This window comes from Erythrolamprus reginae, chromosome 2, assembly GCF_031021105.1.
Source record: "Erythrolamprus reginae isolate rEryReg1 chromosome 2, rEryReg1.hap1, whole genome shotgun sequence".
NCBI lineage: Eukaryota > Metazoa > Chordata > Lepidosauria > Squamata > Dipsadidae > Erythrolamprus > Erythrolamprus reginae.
Genome location: NC_091951.1, coordinates 352,184,208 through 352,202,194, shown reverse-complemented (window position 1 = coordinate 352,202,194; position 17,987 = coordinate 352,184,208). Strand labels below are relative to the sequence as shown.

At 45.5% G+C, this 17,987-nt stretch overlaps 1 protein-coding gene across 1 annotated transcript in view; it reads left to right on the top strand.

Moving 5' to 3' along the window:
• DNAI1 (dynein axonemal intermediate chain 1) overlaps positions 1-14,500 on the top strand; it is a 132,749-nt gene extending 118,249 nt beyond the window's left edge. The window contains exon 20 of the mRNA XM_070743652.1: positions 14,187-14,500. Coding sequence (XP_070599753.1) covers positions 14,187-14,291 — 105 coding nt within the window. The 3' untranslated portion in view covers positions 14,292-14,500. The remainder of the gene's footprint in view (positions 1-14,186) is intronic.
• Positions 14,501-17,987: the final 3,487 nt, after the last annotated feature.

Genomic DNA, 17,987 nt, shown 5'->3' with positions numbered 1-17,987 from the left:
TCCTGCCTTGAAGCTATCCAGGCTGACAGCTGTCACGACCTCTTCTGGAAGGGAATCCCATCAACCAAGGACCCTCTGGGTGAAGAAATATTTCCCTTTATTTGTCCTTGCTTTCTCACCTATGAACTTTAGGGAGTAACCCCTTGTCCTAGTATTGTGGGATAGAGAAAATAATTCTTCTCCATCCACCTTTTCCATCCCATATATGATTTAATACCCTTCGATCAAGTCCCCCCTTAAACGCCGTCTTTCAAGGCTGAAGAGACCAAGGCGTTGCAACCTGGTTTCATAAGGGAGGGGCTCCATTTCATTGGTCATTCTTGTGGCCCTTTTTTGCACCTGAATTGCAGAGATACTAAATCTCCGTTCCAGGGCGGAGGAACCATTGAGGGAGGCCTACATCTGGAAGCGAACCCTCGCTAGCTCTTTCCTCCCTCTCGTTCTCTCTTTGGTGAAAATGTTTTCCCATCGGCTCAGTTCTCCAAGGCGATGCGATGCTTTTGGCTGACCAACAGGTCCTTGTTCGAAATGTTGGCAAGGCTTTTAGGTCAGAGACGGAGACAAAGAATTTGGCTCCCTCCAAGGATGCCATCAACCACACCATAGAAACGCAGAAAAAACAGAGTCCATCTCCTCTGTGAGATTTTTTTTTCATTGCTTTTTTAGTTTGCAGGTAAGGTCCCCGACTTACGACCCCGGTGGAGCCCAAAATTTCAGTTGCTGTGAGACAGTTAAATGCTAAGCACGTTTTGTGCCCCGTTCCACAACCTTTCTCACCCCGGTTCTTGTTGTGGTTGGCTCTGGCCCAGCTCCTGCCCCAAAGAATGTGGAGGTGGATGTGGGGGAAACATCCACATGCCCCAGGCCTGTTTTGCTTCCGATAGAATCTCCCGACGAAGGCTCCTCTGACGAAGGAAATGTGAGTAGCAGGGAAGGGGGGAGTTTGGCAGACAGCCCAGGAGGAGATCAATCATCCTTATCATCCCTGGATTCTGAACAAGAACTTATGACAGACCGTAGAGTGATGCATAGGAGAGAACAACTGAAGGATTATTACAGGAGATAAGTGAGGCCACCTGTGGTTGGGTGGGGCTGCTGTAATTAATGCTATAGATAAAAAGAGCAGCGTGCTGGTTTAGCCTTGTGCAAGTTTATCTGATTCATAGTTCATCAAGATCGTGGTTTTTGCTGTTTCCCTGTTCAAGACTGTGTGCGGACTTTCTGGACTTTGGAATTTGGACTCAATTTCCCAGTTACTGAGTGAGAAATTGGATTGCATTTAACCTGTGCCTTGTTTGTACCAGAAAATCCATTTGACATTTAAAAAGGGAGTTTTTTCTGCTTTTCTGTTGATAAAGACTTTTGGTTTTGCTTCTATCGTGTGGTGTGTGTCTTTATGGACTAATTACCCTTTAATTACGGGCAGTTGGCACACGCCGGCAGAACAGTTCTTAACCGAATCACTGCAATTGTTAAGCGAGTAACCCCGTTATTAAGTGAATCTGTCTTCCCCGTTGATTTTGCTTGTCAGAAAGTTGTCCCCAGGAAAGTGCCACCATCGCAAATACGAGTTAGTTGCCAAGTAGAAAGTAAGGAGTAGGGAAACTGAGTGGAATGCTTGGCTGCATAGCTAGAGGTATAACAAGCAGGAAGAGGGAGATTGTGATCCCGCTATATAGAGCGCTGGTGAGACCACATTTCGCATAATACTGTGTCCAGTTCTGGACAAAAAGATATGGATAAAATTGAACGGGTCCAAAGACGGGCTACAAGAATGGTGGAAGGTCTTAAGCCTAAAACGTATCAGGAAAGACTGAATGAACTCAATCTGTAGAGTCTGGAGGACAGAAGGGAAAGGCGGGACATGATCGAAACATTTAAATATGTTAAAGGGTTAAATAAGGTCCAGGAGGGAAGTGTTTTCAATAGGAAAGTGAACACAAGAACAAGGGGACACAATCTGAGGTTAGTTGGGGGAATGATCAGAAGCAACGTGAGAAAATATTATTTGAGTGAAAGAGTAGTAGATGCTTGGAACAAACTGCCAGCAGACATGGTTCGTAAAACCACAGTAACTGAATTTAAACATGCCTGGGATAAACATACACCCATCCTAAGATAAAATACAGGAAATAGTGTAAAGGCAGACTAGATAGACTATGAGGTCTTTTTCTGTTGTCAAACTTTTATGTTTTTATGTTTAAGTGTTTGAATTTGGATCACGAGGGGGCCCTCCCTAAAGCTCATAGGTAGAAAGTGAGGACAAATAAAGGGAAGTATTTCTTCACCCAGAGGGTCCTTGGTTGATGGAATTCCCTTCCAAAAGATGTCGTGACAGCTGTCAGCCTGGAGAGCTTCAAGGCAGGGTTAGACAGATTCAGGGATGTGAAGTGGATCATAGGTGGTTATTGAAACAGATGTCCATGTGCCGCCTCTATGTTGGTGGAGGCAGGCAGGGTTCCCTTGGGTACCACTTGTTGGGAGTCGAGGGAAAGGGAGGGTCTTGCCTTCTCTTTCTGCTAAAGATTCCCACGGACAATTGGTGGGCCACTGTGTGACACAGAATGCTGGACTCGATGGCTTTGGCCCGATTCAGCAGGGCTCTTAATAATTATAATAATTTAATAATAATTTATTAGATTTGTATGCCGCCCCTCTCTGCAGACTCTTCTTAGGTTCTTATGTTAAATCAGGATAAATTTTCTCACAGTGAGAAGACTCCACCCATGGAACAGAAGTTGCCTCCAGAAGTCGCCTAAAACATGATCTAAGTATTGCCCACAAGATCATATGCTGCAACGTTCTACCTGTCAATGACTATTTCAGCTTCAATCACAACAACACAATAAAAGTTGTGGGAGCTTCATCACTGGAGGCTTTCAAGAAGAAACTGGACCGCCATCGGTCAGAAGTGACGTAGTAGGGTCTCTTCCTTGTGTGGGTGGGTGTTTAACTAGATGACCCACAAGATCCCTTCCAACTCTGTTAATCTGTTAAGCACCAGCAAGGCTCCAACCAGCTGGCAGGGATTTGGCCGAAATAAATCAGTTAATAGAGTTTGCTAAGCCTGCCCAGCAGCTAAGCTGGGTGAAGCTACTACAGCGAGGAGGCAGAGGAGGAGGAGGAGGACGGTGATCCCATTATACCTTCTACTTATTGCATCAATGAGTTCATGCCAGAAATTAGTGCCACTCAGCCTGGTGCAGAGGATTGTGGTTGGTTTTCAACAGGTGAAGCGGTGCTCGCACCCACAGCCCCATTTCAGATGCAGACTGCCTTTAGATTTCGGTTAGGTTATTAGAGTTGGAAGGGGCCTTCTAGGTCATCTAGTCCAACCCCCTGCTCTAGCAGGACTCCCTACACCAGTGACGGCAAACGTTTTTTTCCTCGGGTGCCGAAAAAGCATGCATGTTTGCAATCGCACATGTGCAAGTGCCCACAACCATAATTCAATGCCTGAGGAGGACGTAAACAGCTTTCCCCACCTCCTGGAGCCCCTCTGGCCTGTTTTCCAACTTCTGGTGGGCCACATAGGCTTGTGTTTCCCCCTCCACAGCCTCCAAAGGCTTCCCTAGAGCTGGAAAAGGGTAAAAACGCCCTCCCCATCCCCCCCGGAGGCTCTCTGGAAACCGAAAACAACCTCCCAGGGCCTCTGTGCAAGCCAAAAATCAGCTGGCCAGCACACACATGCACCTTGGAGCTGAGATAGGGCAACGGCAGATATGGCTCTGCGTGAGATCTGTGGCACCCATGCCATAGGTTCACCATCACAGCCCTACACCATTGGAGCTCTCACAACCTCCGCAGGTAAGCAGTTCCACTGGTTGATTGCACTCACTGCCAGAAAGTTCCTCCTTATTTCCAGGTTGAATGTCTCCTTGGTCAACTTCCATCCATTATTCCTAGTGTGGCCTTTTAGTGTCTTGGAAAACAGCCTGACACCCTTCCTCTCTGTGGCAGCCCCTCAAATATTGGACTAGAGCCGGGGTGGCGCAGCAGGTAGAGTGCTGTACTGCAGGCCACTGAAGCTGACTGTAGATCTGAAGGTCAGCGGTTCAAATCTCATCACCGGCTCAAGGTTGACTCAGCCTTCCATCCTTCCGAGGTGGGTAAAATGAGGACCCGGATTATGGGGGCAATAGGCTCTGTTAAGAAGTGCTATTGCTAACATGTTGTAAGCCACCCTGAGTCTAAGGAAAAGGGCGGCATAAAAATTGAATGAATGAATGAATGAATGAATGAATGAATGAATGAATGAATGAATGAATGAATGAATGAATGAATGAATCCTGTCTCCCCTGGTCCTTCTCTTCGCTAGATCATCCATGCCCAGTTCCTACAACCGCTCTTCGTATGTTATAGTCTCCAGTCCCCTGATCATCTTGGTTGCTCTCTTCTGCACTCTTTCTAGAGTTTCAATGTCTTTTTTGTTTTGTAGACTAAAACTAAATACATGCATGGGATAGAAAAGGTAGATAGAGATAGAAAAGAGATAGAAAACACAATACTAGGACGAGGGGGCCCTCCCTAAAGCTCATAGGTAAGAAAGTGAGGAAAAATCAAGGGAAATATTTCTTCACTCAGAGGGTCCTTGGTTTATGGAATTCATTCCAGAAGAGGTTGTGTGACAGCTGTCAGCCTGGATAGCTTCAAGGCAGGATTAGATAGATTCATGGATGCCAAGTGTATCAGTGGTTATTGAAACCGATGTCCATGTGCCACCTCTATGTTGGTGGAGGCAGGCAGGATTCCCTTGAGTACCATTTGTTGGGGGTCCAGGGAAAGGGAGGGTCTTGCCGTCTCTTTCTGCTCAAGATCCCCCTGGACAATTGATGGGCCACTGTGGGACACAGAATGCTGGACTCGATGGGCTTTGGCCTGATTCAGCAGGGCTCTTCTTAGCTTCTTAAGTTCAGAAATAATTGTAAAAAATCAGTGAAATCTCTCTCTCTCTTGCATCTTCCTGCGCACCCACCGGTCATCCAGAGCTGTGCACAAAGCTCCATTTTCATAACCAGTGTGATGGTGTCAACCACATTGGTAGCAACCCAATACTGGTTTGTGTGTGTGCGTGTATGTGTGTGTGTATCCATTGGTATAACAACCAACTATTCCTCAGGACCCAAAGTCAAAATTTCACTTTTTTCCCCACCTGTTTTGAGTACAAGCTCTAGAAGCCGTCCCCAACTAAAAAAAAAAACCAGAACAAAACCAGATGCATTATTTTCCTTAATGAAAACAGTTAATTTTGGCCCTCTTGGCCAGCTCCCATCACTTTTCCCATCCATTCTTCCGCTTGTGGGAATTGACGTACCTTCCCTTTTTTCGTTTTCTTTTTTGCGCATTAAAAATTCCTACTGCAATCGACATCCCTAATAAGAAAGACCTGTTTTATTTTTCAAGATCTTCATCCAGCAGTCTTAAACAGGGAAAACCTCTGCTTACGTTTGGTTTGAAGACCTTCGGGAATTAGAGCATGAATCTGGACCCATGATTGATTGATTGATTAATTGATTGATTGATTTTATTTTATGTTATTTTATTTTGTTAAGTACATATTGATGTATATAATGTTTATATACATGATACTAGTAAGCACTTATGCACGCCCCTTACTGACCTCTTAAGAATTGGGAGAGGTCAACAGTCTAAGGGTAAAGTTTTTGGGGTTAGGGGATGATACTACAGAGTCTGGGAGTGAGTTCCATGCATCAACTACTCAGTTACTGTTGTGGTTAGCTCTGGCCCAACTCCTGCCCCAAGGACTGTGAATGTGGGGGAGACATCCACATGCTGCAGGCCTGTTTTGCCCCCGGTGGAATCTGATGATGAAGGCTCCTCTAACCAAGAAGACATGAGTGACATGGAGGAGGAGAGTGTGGCGGACAGCTCAGAAGGAGATCAATTATCTAGCTCCTCCTTGGATTCAGAACAAGAGTTAATGATATAGCCACGCATGCGGAGAGCGATGCATAGGCAGCAACAACTGAGAGATTATTATCAAAGAAAATGAGGCCACCTGTGGTTGGGTGGGGCTGTGGTCATTAGTGAGGCTGCTATAAATAGCAGCCTGTGGGTTTGGCCATTGTGGAGGATTATCTGATCGTTGTGTTTCGTGACTGCTTTACTGACTTTGACCTTTTGTGTGCTGATTTCCCCCCGCTTTGAAACTAAACCAGAGCAAAGTGTGTTTCACTTTGTGAAAGAAGAAGGACTGTGAATTGCCTCATAGCTGCAAGCTAAGTATCACACAACTGATAAGGGACTTGTACAAATTACCAGGTTGTTTGGAGACAAGTGCTCTTTGCTATACCAAAAGAGGGCTTGGTTTAAGTGAATTTTCATTATAAAGAACATTGTTTTGAATTTTCAAACGTGTGTGTGTCTGAAATTTGTACCTGTGAATTTTCGGGAGGAGTCGACCAGAGAGCACGACAGAACAGTTACTAAAGTCGTATTTCCTGCAGTATGGAGCGGTTTCCTTTGAGTTTCTTTTTGTGTGCTCATGTGTTGTGGTTGAAGCTGAAGTAGTCGTTGACAGGAAGGTCGTTGTAGTAGATGATTTTATGGGCTATGCTTAGGTGATGTTTAAGGAAACGACAATGTAGTTCTAAGATTTCTTGGCTTTATCACAAGCCTGCCGCATAGGATTTTTAAAAATCCTTTTTTATAATTATATTTTCACTTGGACTGCTCATGATTTATGGAAGGGTCATTGTGGGGGACACTGTAGGTCCTGGCCTGGGAGGGGAAAAGATCCTATTTCCAAGGCAATTGGTCAGGCCTGAGGGGGGGGTTGGGGGTCCTTGGAGGAAAATAAGAGAGGCGGGAACCCTACATAGGCTGCCTTTTGTTCTTGGGACAAAGGCAGGGTGGAAAGATTACACATAGAGCAGGGATTGGGGATGGTTTTCATAATGAGAGAAAGAAAGAGAATGAATGTGAAAGAGAGAGAGAGAGAGAGAGAGAGAAATAAAACAGGAAAGAGAGAAAAAGGGAGAAAGAATGAGAAAGAGAGTCAGAATGACAAAGGAATGACAAACAGAGAGATTGAGTTAAAGTGAGAATGAAACATAGAAACATAGAAAATTGAAGGCAGAAAAAGACCTCACGGTCCATCTAGTCTGCCCTTAAACTATTTCTTGTATTTTATCTTATGGTGAATGAGAGGGAATGGGAAAAAATGAGAAACAGAAGAGAGAAAGAGAGAACATGGAAGAAAGAGAAAATAAAAGAGAACAGGTAGAAAGAGAGAAACAATAAGCAGAGAGAAGGGAAAAGAACAAGAAAAAATGAAAAAGAGAGAACATGAGAGAAAGAAAGAGAGGGAGAACAGGGATAAAGAGAAAGAATAAAAATCAGGGAAAGATAGAAAGAGAAAAAGAGAGAGAGAGAGAAAGAGAAAGAGGAGAGAATATGGAAGAGAAAGACAATAAAAGAGACCAGGAAGAAAGAGAGAAATAATGAGAAGCAGAGAGAAAGAAAAAGAATGAGAGAATGAGAAACAGAGAACATGAGAGAAGGAAAGAGAGAGAGAACAGGGAGAAAGAGAGAGAATGACAAACAGAGAGATTGAATGAGAGCAAGAATGAATGAGAGAGAATGGGAACGAATGAGAAACAGGGGAGAGAGAGAGAGAACATGGAAGAGAGAGAGAATAAAAGAGAACAGGTAGAAAGAGAAAAACAATGAGAAGCATAGAGAAAGGAAAAGAATGAGAAAGAATGTGAAACAGAGAGAGAACACGGGAGAAGGAAAGAGAGAGAGAACAGAGAGAAAGAGAAAAAACAAGAAACAGAGAAAGATGGAAAGGATGAGAGAGAATGAGAAAGAGGAGAGAGAATATGGAAGAGAAACAGAATAAAAGAGAACAGGAAGAAAGAGAGAAATAATGAGAAGCAAAGAGAAAGAAAAAGAATGAGAAACAGAGAACACGAGAGAAGGAAAGAGAAAGAGAACAGGCAGAAAGAGAGAGAATGAGAAACAGAGAAAGATAGAAAGAGAATGAGGGAGAGAGAGAGAGAGAGTGATAGCAAATGAGAAATAGGAGAGAGAAAATATGAAAGAGAAATACAGTAGAAACGGAGAAAATGAGAAACAGAGAAAGAAAAGAATGAGAATGAGGGATGGATGGATGGACAGACGGACAGACTAGGGAGCTCAGTTTTATCAGCCAGAGTTCAGGAGAAACGTGGGCTGAACAGGGAAGGTTCAGAACCGGAGCTGAACGATCCACCCAAGTTCAGCCGTTGCCGGGAGGAAGGGGGGGGGGGAAGCCCATTTTTGGACTCAGACTTTGGCAGCTCCGAAGAGCCAGGAACCCTTTCCAACTCACTGCAGATCCTTCCCAGAGGTTACCAGGCTCTGTCCGTGCTCAGAAGCAGCTCCTCCGGAAAGGACGAGTCAAGAGCAGTTGGGACTCGGTGTCCGGGTGTCTGTTGTACGTGTGTGTTCTCGGCCGAGCATCAGAAATCCAATCCACCCCCCCTCCCTTGGCTCGATAATAACCCCCCTCTGGAACAATTAAGTGGCCCCAGATGTTTAATAGCTGCTCCGTTAAGGCGGACGGGAGGCAGAATGACAGGCTGCGTGTTAAGGGCAGGGCCTCTTCCCAGCGTGGTTCATTACATCCACCAGCAATCCGAATAGAGCCGGGAGGGAGGTTCTTTCTTTCTTTCTTTCTTTCTTTCTTTCTTTCTTTCTTTCTTTCTTTCTTCCCTCTCTCTCTCTCTCTTTCTCTCTCTCTCTTTCTTTCTTTCTCTTTCTTTCTTTCTTTCTTTTTCTTTCCTTCCTTTCTTTTTCTTTCTTTCTTTTTCTTTCTTTCTTCCTTCCTTCCTTCCTTCTTTCTCTCTCTCTCTCCTTCTCTTTCTCTTTCTTTCTCTTTCTTTCTTTCTTTTTCTTTCCTTCTTTATTTTTCTTTCTTTCTTTTTCTTTCTTTCTTTCCTTCTTTCTTTTTCTTTCTTTCTTTTTCTTTCTTTCTTTCTTTTTCTTTCTTTTTTATTTTCTTTCTTTCCTTCTTTCTTTTTCTTTCTTTTTCTTTCTTTCCTTCTTTCTTTTTCTTTTTCTTTCTTTCTCTTTCTTTCTTTCTTTCTTTCTTCTTTCTTTTTCTTCCTTCCTTCATTTTTCCTTTCTCTTTGTATCAACCTGCATGCCTACCTACCTACCTATCTACCTACCTACCTATCTACCTATCTATCATCTATTGATCGATCTAGCAATCTAGCAATCTATCCATATCTATACCTCTGTCTGTCTGTCTGTCTGTCTGTCTGTCCAGACTTCTGTGCCGCCCAATCCCATTGGGACTCAGGATGGCTTACAACAAATAAAACACAATACAACAACAATAATAAGTCAAATATAAATATCAAACTATAAAAACCCCATTGTAAAACATTATAAAACCCCATCATAAAATCCGCAATGCAGTCCTATCAAACAACACGTCCATTTATCTTACTTGCCACACTTGTCCTGTCCCTTTGGATAATATACACCTCAAAAAAAATAAAGGGGACACTCCAAGAACCCATCCTCGATCTGATTGGACAAAATATTCTCATTGAATACTTTGTTCTGTACAAAGTTGAATGTGCACAACAGCCTGTGAAATTGATGGTCAATCCGTGTTGCTTCCTAAGTGGACAGCTTGATTTCACAGATATTTGATTTACAGAACTTGGAGTTATATTGTGTTGTTTAAGCGCTCCCTTTATTTTTTTGAGCAGTGTATATTGTATATAGATGTGTTAATAAGGAATGCAATAGAATGGTTTATGACCTGTAAATGACAAATGTGAACAATATGTGTTTTAGTCTTTTGTATTTGTGTAAAAACCAGTAAATAAACTTTTAAAGAAGAAGAAGCTACCAGCCGCAAAAGGCTGAAGAAGGCGGCACAATGCACCCAGAGCCCAGCCACTAGTCTTCCTCTCCTTTGGAGTAGGACCCGGTGAGGATGTGCCATGGGTGCCAACCCGGGGAGGGGAGGGGCCGGGGAGGAGGGAAAGGAAGGGGAGAGGGTGACACGGCCTTTGATATCTGCTGCATTTGATTGAACAGGTTGCACCGACCGTTCTGCACAGATTGATGGTGTCTCTCCCTGGCTGTCACATTTTCCCAATCGTTTGCAGTTCCAGTTCGCCCAGCCATGTCCTCTGAGTTGCCATCTGGAGCGAAGGAAGGAGATGTTGTCAGGCAGGGGGGGCTGAAGCTGCAGGGTGGGAGTCCGTGCGGCAAAGATGTTTCTATTGCATATTTCGAGGAAGAGGTTTTTTGTAACCCCGGGTCGAATTGTGGGCTCCTTGGTGCTTTCTGAATTTGGCATTTTTCTTGCAGACGTTTTGTGACCCAACTAGGGAACATCATCAGTGCCAGGCAGTAGGGAAAGCAAGTAGAATGCTTGGCTGCATAGCTAGAGGGATAACAAGCAGGAAGAGGGAGATTGGGATCCCGCTATATAGAGTGCTGGTGAGACCACATTTGGAATGATACTGTGCTCAGTTCTGGAGACCTTCAAATACAAAAAGAGATTGATCAAATTGAACGGGTCAAAATATGGGCTACAAAACCTGTGGAAGGTCTTAAGCATAAAGGTTATCAGCAAAGACTTCATGAATTCAATCTGTATAATCTGGAGCAGTCATTTTCAACCTTTTTTGAGCCGCGGCACATTTTTTACATTTACGAAACCCTGGGGCACATTGAGCGGGGGGGGGGGGGGGGGAGGGGCTAAAAAAAGTTTGGACAAAAAAATTCTCTCTCTTTCTCCCCTTCGCTCTATTTATTTCTCCCTCCCTCTTTCTCTCTCTTCCTTCCTCTTTCTTTTTCTCTCTCTCCATCCCTCTTTCTTTCTCTTCCTTCCTTCCTCTTTTTTGCTCTCTTTCTCTCTCCCTCCCTACGTCCCTCTATGTCTTTCTCTCTCTCTCTCCTTCCCTCCCTCTCTTTCTCTCTCTCTCTTGCTTTCTTTCTCTCTCTTTTTCTCTCTCTTTCTTTCTCTCTCTCTTGCTTTCTTTCTCTGTAGTTCTCTCTCTCTTGCTTTCTTTCTCTCTGAGCTTCACGGCACACCTGACCATGTCTCGCGGCACACTAGTGTGCCACGGAACACTGGTTGAAAAACACTGATCTGGAGGACAGAAGGGAAAGGGGGGGACATGATCGAAATATTTAAATATGTTAAAGGATTAAATAAAGTTTAGTAGGGAAGTGTTTTTAATAGGAAAGTGAACAAGGGGGCACAATCTGAGGTTAGTTGGGGGAAAGATGAGAAGTAACGTGAGAAAATATTATTTTACTGAAAGAGTAGTAGATGCTTGGAACAAACTTCCAGCAGACATGGTTGGTAAATCCACAGTCACTGAATTTAAACATGCCTGGGATAAACATCTATCCATCCTAAGATAAAATAGAGGAAATAGTATAAGGGCAGACTAGATGGACCATGAGCTCTTTTTCTGCCGTCAATCTTCTATGTTTCTAGAAGGAAGTGGGTTTTATGGAATGAAAGAGGAGGAGGAGGGAGAGGAAGAGGAGGAGGAGCAGACAACAACTCTGGGGTCCTTGGTGCTCACTGGGCTTGGTTTTTTTCTCGCCGACGTTTCATGACCCAACTACATAACATCATCAATGCTACAAGGGAGGGAGCTGTGTGGAGAGGAGGAACCGAGTAACCAGGACTTAAGAATTCTTTGCTTTCCCTTGATTGCAATCAAGAGTACACCATCCTTTTAGCACTTCATTACAGCGATGCTCGGATTCATGAAGCTCTTGGCCTCAGAAATGGTAGGTTGCAAAGAAATTGGTGGCTGTTCGTCTCACTTTTGCAGAATAAGAAGAGTTGGAAGGTCATCTAGTCTAGCCCCCTGCTTAGGCAGGACACCCTATACAAATTTCAGACAAAAGAGCCTCCAGTGATGAAGCCCCCACAACCTCTGGAGGCAAGTTGTCCTCTGGTTAATTGTTCTGTTAGAAAATTTCTCCTTAGATCTAAGTTGCTTCTTTCCTTGTTTAGTTTCCACCCATTGCTTCTTGTTCTACCCTCAGGTGCTTTGGAGAATAGGTTGACCCCTTCTTTGTAGACTTCTTAGGAACAGGGTGAGGTCCTCGGTAGACAGTTTTAGGTTAAAATGTTGGCGGTTTGAGGATGTAACAACGAAGTGTCCATTCCAGGCATTGACCGCTCTGTTGCTGAAGTCATATTTCCTGCGATCGGGTTTGGAGCGGCTTCCCTTGAGTTTTGAATCTCTTATGTGCTCGTGTATTGTTGCAGTTAAAGCCGAAGTAGCAGACAGTTTTGTGTAGTAACGTTAGGTCAGACCCTAGGCTGCGTAGGTTGTCAAAGCCCAAAATTTCACTCTCCTGTCAAAGCAACAAAAGTCGAACTTGTTTCTAGAGAAAAAATTGGGGTCAGGCGGGGTAGGAAAGCTGCCCGCAGACTCCCCCCAGGCTCTGCGTCAAAGGGGGTGCTGCAGTTCAGCCCTTTCCCGGGTGTGACGGGTGTTTCCCACACCTTGGTTTCTTCTGCTTTAAGCATCTCCTGGTTTTTTATTTTATTTTATTATTATTTTATTATTTTATTTATTTTATTTTATTTTATTTATTTTATTTATTTATTTATTTATTTAATCCAATACAAATTGAAAGCTAAGGAGAATTAAAATGTGTAGTAGTAAATATCAGGGAAGGGACAGAAGAAAAGATATGAGAATAGAATAGAGTAGAGGAAGGATATATGGATGGGAGAAAAGATATATAAAATATAGGCGAGACAATTGGACAGGGGACAGAAGGCACACTAGTGCACTTATGCTTGCCCCTTACTGACCTCTAAGGAATCTGGAGAAGTCAACCGTGGAAAGTCTAAGGGAAAAATGTTGGGAGTTGACACCACGGAGTCTGGTAATGAGTTCCACGCTTCGACAACTTGATTGCTAAAGTCATATTTTTTACAGTCAAGTTTGGAGCGGTTGATATTAAGTTTGAACCTGTTGCGTGCTCTTGTGTTATTGCGGTTGAAGCTGAAGTAGTCGTTGACAGGTAGAACGTTGCAGCATATGATCTTGTGGGCAATACTTAGATCGTGTTTTAGACGACGTAGTTCTAAGCTTTCTAGACCCAGGATTGTAAGTCTATTTTCGTAGGGGATTCTGTTTCGAGTGGTGGAGTGAAGGGCTCTTCTGGTGAAGTATCGTTGGACCTTTTCTAGGGTGTTGATGTCTGAAATTCGGTGTGGGTTCCAGACAGGTGAGCTGTATTCGAGGATGGGTCTGGCGAAAGTTTTGTAAGCTCTGGTGAGTAGTGGTTGCCACAAACCAAGATTAGCCTAGCTTTGGCCCGGCTTGCTGCCGCTGCAGCGAAGATCACAGGCATCACCAACCTGGTTATCCACCTGGGAACCTCCTGACCGGTTTTCCCCACTGCAAGATGAACAGGTCCTGGACTAGCAGCCTTCTCATTTCAGAAGGGACTTGGAGGTCCCCACAGCCTCAGGGATGCTCACGAGTCGCCCCAGATGACAAAGAAAGCGCTGTCCGTCTCAATGGTCATGCATAGGTCACGGACGGTTTTTGACAGCGTTTGCAAATTGGAGCGCCACAAACACCAGCCGTCCTCTGGCTCGGGACTCAGATTTCGTCTTCCCGTTTGTAAAAAGAGAAGAAGGAAGCAAAAAATGGTGTTTAAAAATAGTCCTCCGGCTTTTGGAGGGCAGTTGAAAGGCCCCTTTGCCATAAAATTGGATGGGAAAATTCACCCGGGTGGAAGAGAGACTCAGAAGAACAGAATAGCAGTCAGAAGGGACCTTGGGAGGTCTTCTAGTCCAACCCTTCCTTGGGCAGGAGACCCTATATATTATTTCGGACAAATGGCTGTCCAGTTTCTTAGAAGCCTCTAGTGATGGAGCACCCTCAATGTCTGGTGGCAGGCTGTCCCACTGTTTTATCGTTGTTGCTGTAAGGAAATTCTTTCCTTAATCCTAGGTGGCTTCTCTCCTTAAATTAGTTTCCATCCATTTGTGTGGGTGAACAAGCCCTCTTCAGGTGGAGCTTCCCCTATCCTAATGTTTCTCTTTTACTGGTATTTTGTATATGAATATTATTATATCTTTGTATATCACCAATACATACTTGACAAAACAAACAAACTAATAAACACAAGACACTGACAACTTTGCTCTTCTCTCGTTGCAGGAGAAAAAGGGGCAGGAAGTCCAAAAAGGGCCCGAAGTGGAGATTGCAAAACTGGACAAGCTCCTGAATTTGGTGAGAGAACCGGGACCCAAAACCGTCAAGTGAGCCACATCCAACCTGCCCCTCCCTCCTCCCATCCCCATCCTTGCGATTGGGAAGCACCGGAGTCCGGGCGCGAGAATGCTTCGTCCGGGGTTGGGCGGCTGTGCCAAAGCGGCCTCGGAGGGCGGGGGGAGACACTTCCGACACAAAGGGTTGTTTTGTTCAAAGGTTTTGCATGCAGAAAAATAAAAAGCAAGAGATTTGACACCGTCCAGCTGCACAAATGTCCTCCTGTCCCCCGCAAGCCCAGTTTTGCACAAAGAGCCAGTTCACCCGTGTTTTTGTCAACCCTTCCTGCCCTTATATAGCGAAATGGAGATCTGAAAACCCGGAGAGATTTCTCTCTTTCTTACTCTCTCAAGGGCTTTCTCTCTCTTCAATGCTAAAGAGAAAAAAACCTCCTTTGAATCGAATGCTAATTTGAATCAATTCTCCATCGTTCAGGTCAAGGGGATTCCAAAACTGCTTTTTTTTCCAAAAAGCAACTAGATTTTCCTCTTTACTTCTCCCCCCCACCCTTGAAAACCGTTTTGTTTGTTATCCATCCAAGAAGTTGCATAAGAACTTCAGTCAAAACAGAAGAAGTTTCAGCTTTGGAATTTTGAAAACTGACCCTTGGAATGGTTGGGAAAGAGGGAGGGAGCGAGGGAGGGAAGAAAAAAGGAGGGTGGGAGGAGATGGGAATAAGGGATGGAGGGAGGGAGAAAGGGAAAGAAGGGAGGGAGGGAGGGGGGAGGAAGGAAGGGGATGGGAATAAGAGGAGAAAGGGAGGGAGGAAGAGAAAGGGAGGGAGGGAGGAGATGGGAATAAGAAGAGAAAGGGAGGGAGAAAGAGAAAGGAAGATGGGAATAAGGGAAGGAGAGGTGGGAATGGGAGAAGAAAAATGGGAAGGAAGGAAGGAATTTCCCATAAACATCAGACCTTCTATAGCTAGTGTGACAAGCCGTTGATTTATCCCCAATTTCTGCACTGGCTTGACAGGTGGCCGCCTCTCAGGAAAAAAAGGTGTGAACTTACCACCGCAACCGAGCCCCAGGTTTATGTTGCTAAGCAAGGCAGGGCCTTAAGTGATTTTTGCTCTATTTTTACAACCTTGCCAGCCACGTTTGTCAAGCGAATCACAGCCGCCGTTAAGTGAGTGACATGGTCGTTAAGCGAATCTGGCTTCTCCGTGGGCTTGGCTTGGCAACGTTCACAAAAGGGGATCAGGTGACCTCCCCCTCCCCTAAGACGCTGTGTGTGACCCATCATAAATATGAGTCGGTTGCCAAAAGGCTGAATTTTTGATCCTGTGGCCACAGGGAAGGCTGCAATGATCACAGGTGTGAAAAGCGTTCATTTTTGCAGCGCTGCCAAAGATAGCATGCTTAAAATGGCTGCCGCCATAAGTGAGGTGCGTTCAAAATGGCCACCCGCACGAGTGCATCCAAAATGGCTGCCAAGATGGCTGCCATCATAAGTCAGCTACATTCAAAATGGCCACCCACACAAGTGCATCCAAAATGGCTGCTAAGATGGCCGCTATCATGTCAGCCACATTCAAAATGGCCACCCACACAAGTGCACCCAAAATGGCTGCCAAGATGGCCACCACCATAAGTCATGTACATTCAAAATGGCCACCCACACAAGTGCACCCAAAATGGCTGCTAAGATGGCCGCTATCTTGTCAGCTACATTCAAAATGGCCACCCACACAAGTGCACCCAAAATGGCTGCTAAGATGGCCGCTATCTTGTCAGCTACATTCAAAATGGCCACCCACACAAGTGCACTCAAAATGGCTGCCAAGATGGCCACCACCATAAGTCAGGTACATGCAAAATGCCTGTAGGTTTGGACGGTCTTTAAATGAAATTGTTGTAACTCAAGGACAACCTGCATGCCCTTAATATGCCAAGAAGCTGCAGGTCCCTTAAAAAAAAAAAGAACAACCCCAAAACAGCCCTGTTTTGAAAAAAATCTAGATTTTATTTTATTTTGGAGCCTGGATCCAACAAGGCAGCTTTGAATATCTCAGAGTTCGAAACGATGCCGTCCTTTTATTACCCTGGAAAGTTGGTTTGTGGACAAGGAGGCGTCACCTTCGATTGGCACAGGGCAGGGAGAAACGGCTGCTCTCTTTGCATCCAATTAGAGCCCTCCGTCCTCCACAAGAGGCATGACCAGGATTCGAACCTGCATCCCTGGCCTTCTTACCAGGGTCCCACGGATCATTGACAGAGCCAGCTGCTTCTATGTAAACGGAGAGCAAAACTCCTCCTTCCTTCTAGCCCTGATGGTATAACCTAGTTGGGTCATGAAGGGCCTGCGAGACCACAAACTGCACCCCAAAAGCACCAAGGGCCCCACAGTCCTCCTCTCCCTCCTCCTTCGTAGCACTGACAGCGTTCCCTAGTTGGGCCATGAAAAGCCACCAAGGACCCCACAATCATCGTCCTCCTCTTCCTCCCCTCTTTCTTCTTCTCCCTCTGTTCCTCCTCCTCCCCTTTAATTCTCTCCCCACTTTTCCTTCTCCTCTTTCTCCTCCTCCTCCTGCTTTCTAGTACTGATGACGTTCCCTAGTTGGGTCATGAAAGGTCTGCAAGAAAAGTTCTAAGCTCAGAGAGAAACCAAGGATACCAGTCGTCCTCCTCCTCTTCCTCCTCCTCCTCTTGCTTCTTCTCCCTGTGTTCTCCTCTTTCCCTCCTTTAATTCTCTCCCCACTTTTCCTTCTCCTATTTCTCCTCCTCCTCCTCCAATTATGACCTAGTTGGGTCATGAGACGTCTGCAAGGAAACATCCAAGCTCAGAGAGCAGCAAGGAGCCCACTCTCCTCCTCCTCTTCCCCTCCCTCTCTTTCTTCTTCTCCCTCTTTCTTCTCCTCTTTCTCTCTCCCCTTTTCCTTTCCTCTTTCTCCTTCCCCTCCTCCTCCGTTCTAGCACTGATGACGTTCCCTAGTTGGGTCATGAGACGTCTGCAAGGAAACATCCAAGCTCAGAGAGCAGCAAGGAGCCCACTGTCCTCCTCTCCACGAATCTCTCCCCCTCCCAGCACTGATGTTGCCACCTGCTTTGTGTATTAAAAGTCTGCAAGAAAACAACTAAGCCCTCCTCTTCCTCCCTCCAAAGTCTACTCTCTTCCAGCCCTGATGCTGTGACCAAGTTGGGTCATGAAAAGTCTTGTAAGAAAACCATCGTGCTCCAAGACCCCAGGGGCAGCTTCTTCTCCGTCCCTTTGGCCTGCTGAACGGGGTCTCTTCCCTCCCTGCCCGACAGCAGGAGGGACAAAAGGCCTTGGAAACCCATCCTCCCCAGCCCTTCCACCTCTCGCCCCTCTGTCTTCTCTCCCGCCTCTTTCCAGGCTCCGCCATCCTCCGCTTCGAGGTAGCTACCCTCGGACCCTCATTCAGCTTCTCCTAGCCTGGAAAAGAAACATCTGAGGGAGGGGTGAGAGGTCGGGAATGAGCCCTGCCCTCCCTCCGCAGCGGTGGGAGCAACCTGGCGAGGTTCCTTCCCCGGGGACCAACTCCACTCTCGTCCCGTCCCCGACGCGTCTGTTGTGGCCCAGGTTGTCCGATCTCCCATCTGCTCTGCTCCAAACACAGACCTCCCTCTGCCAACTGGGTGGAGAACAGGGAACTCCCAAGGCCGACATCAGAGGAAGGACTCCAAACTGCTCCTGCAGGGCGGGGCACGCCTCCATCCTGAGAAGAAGACC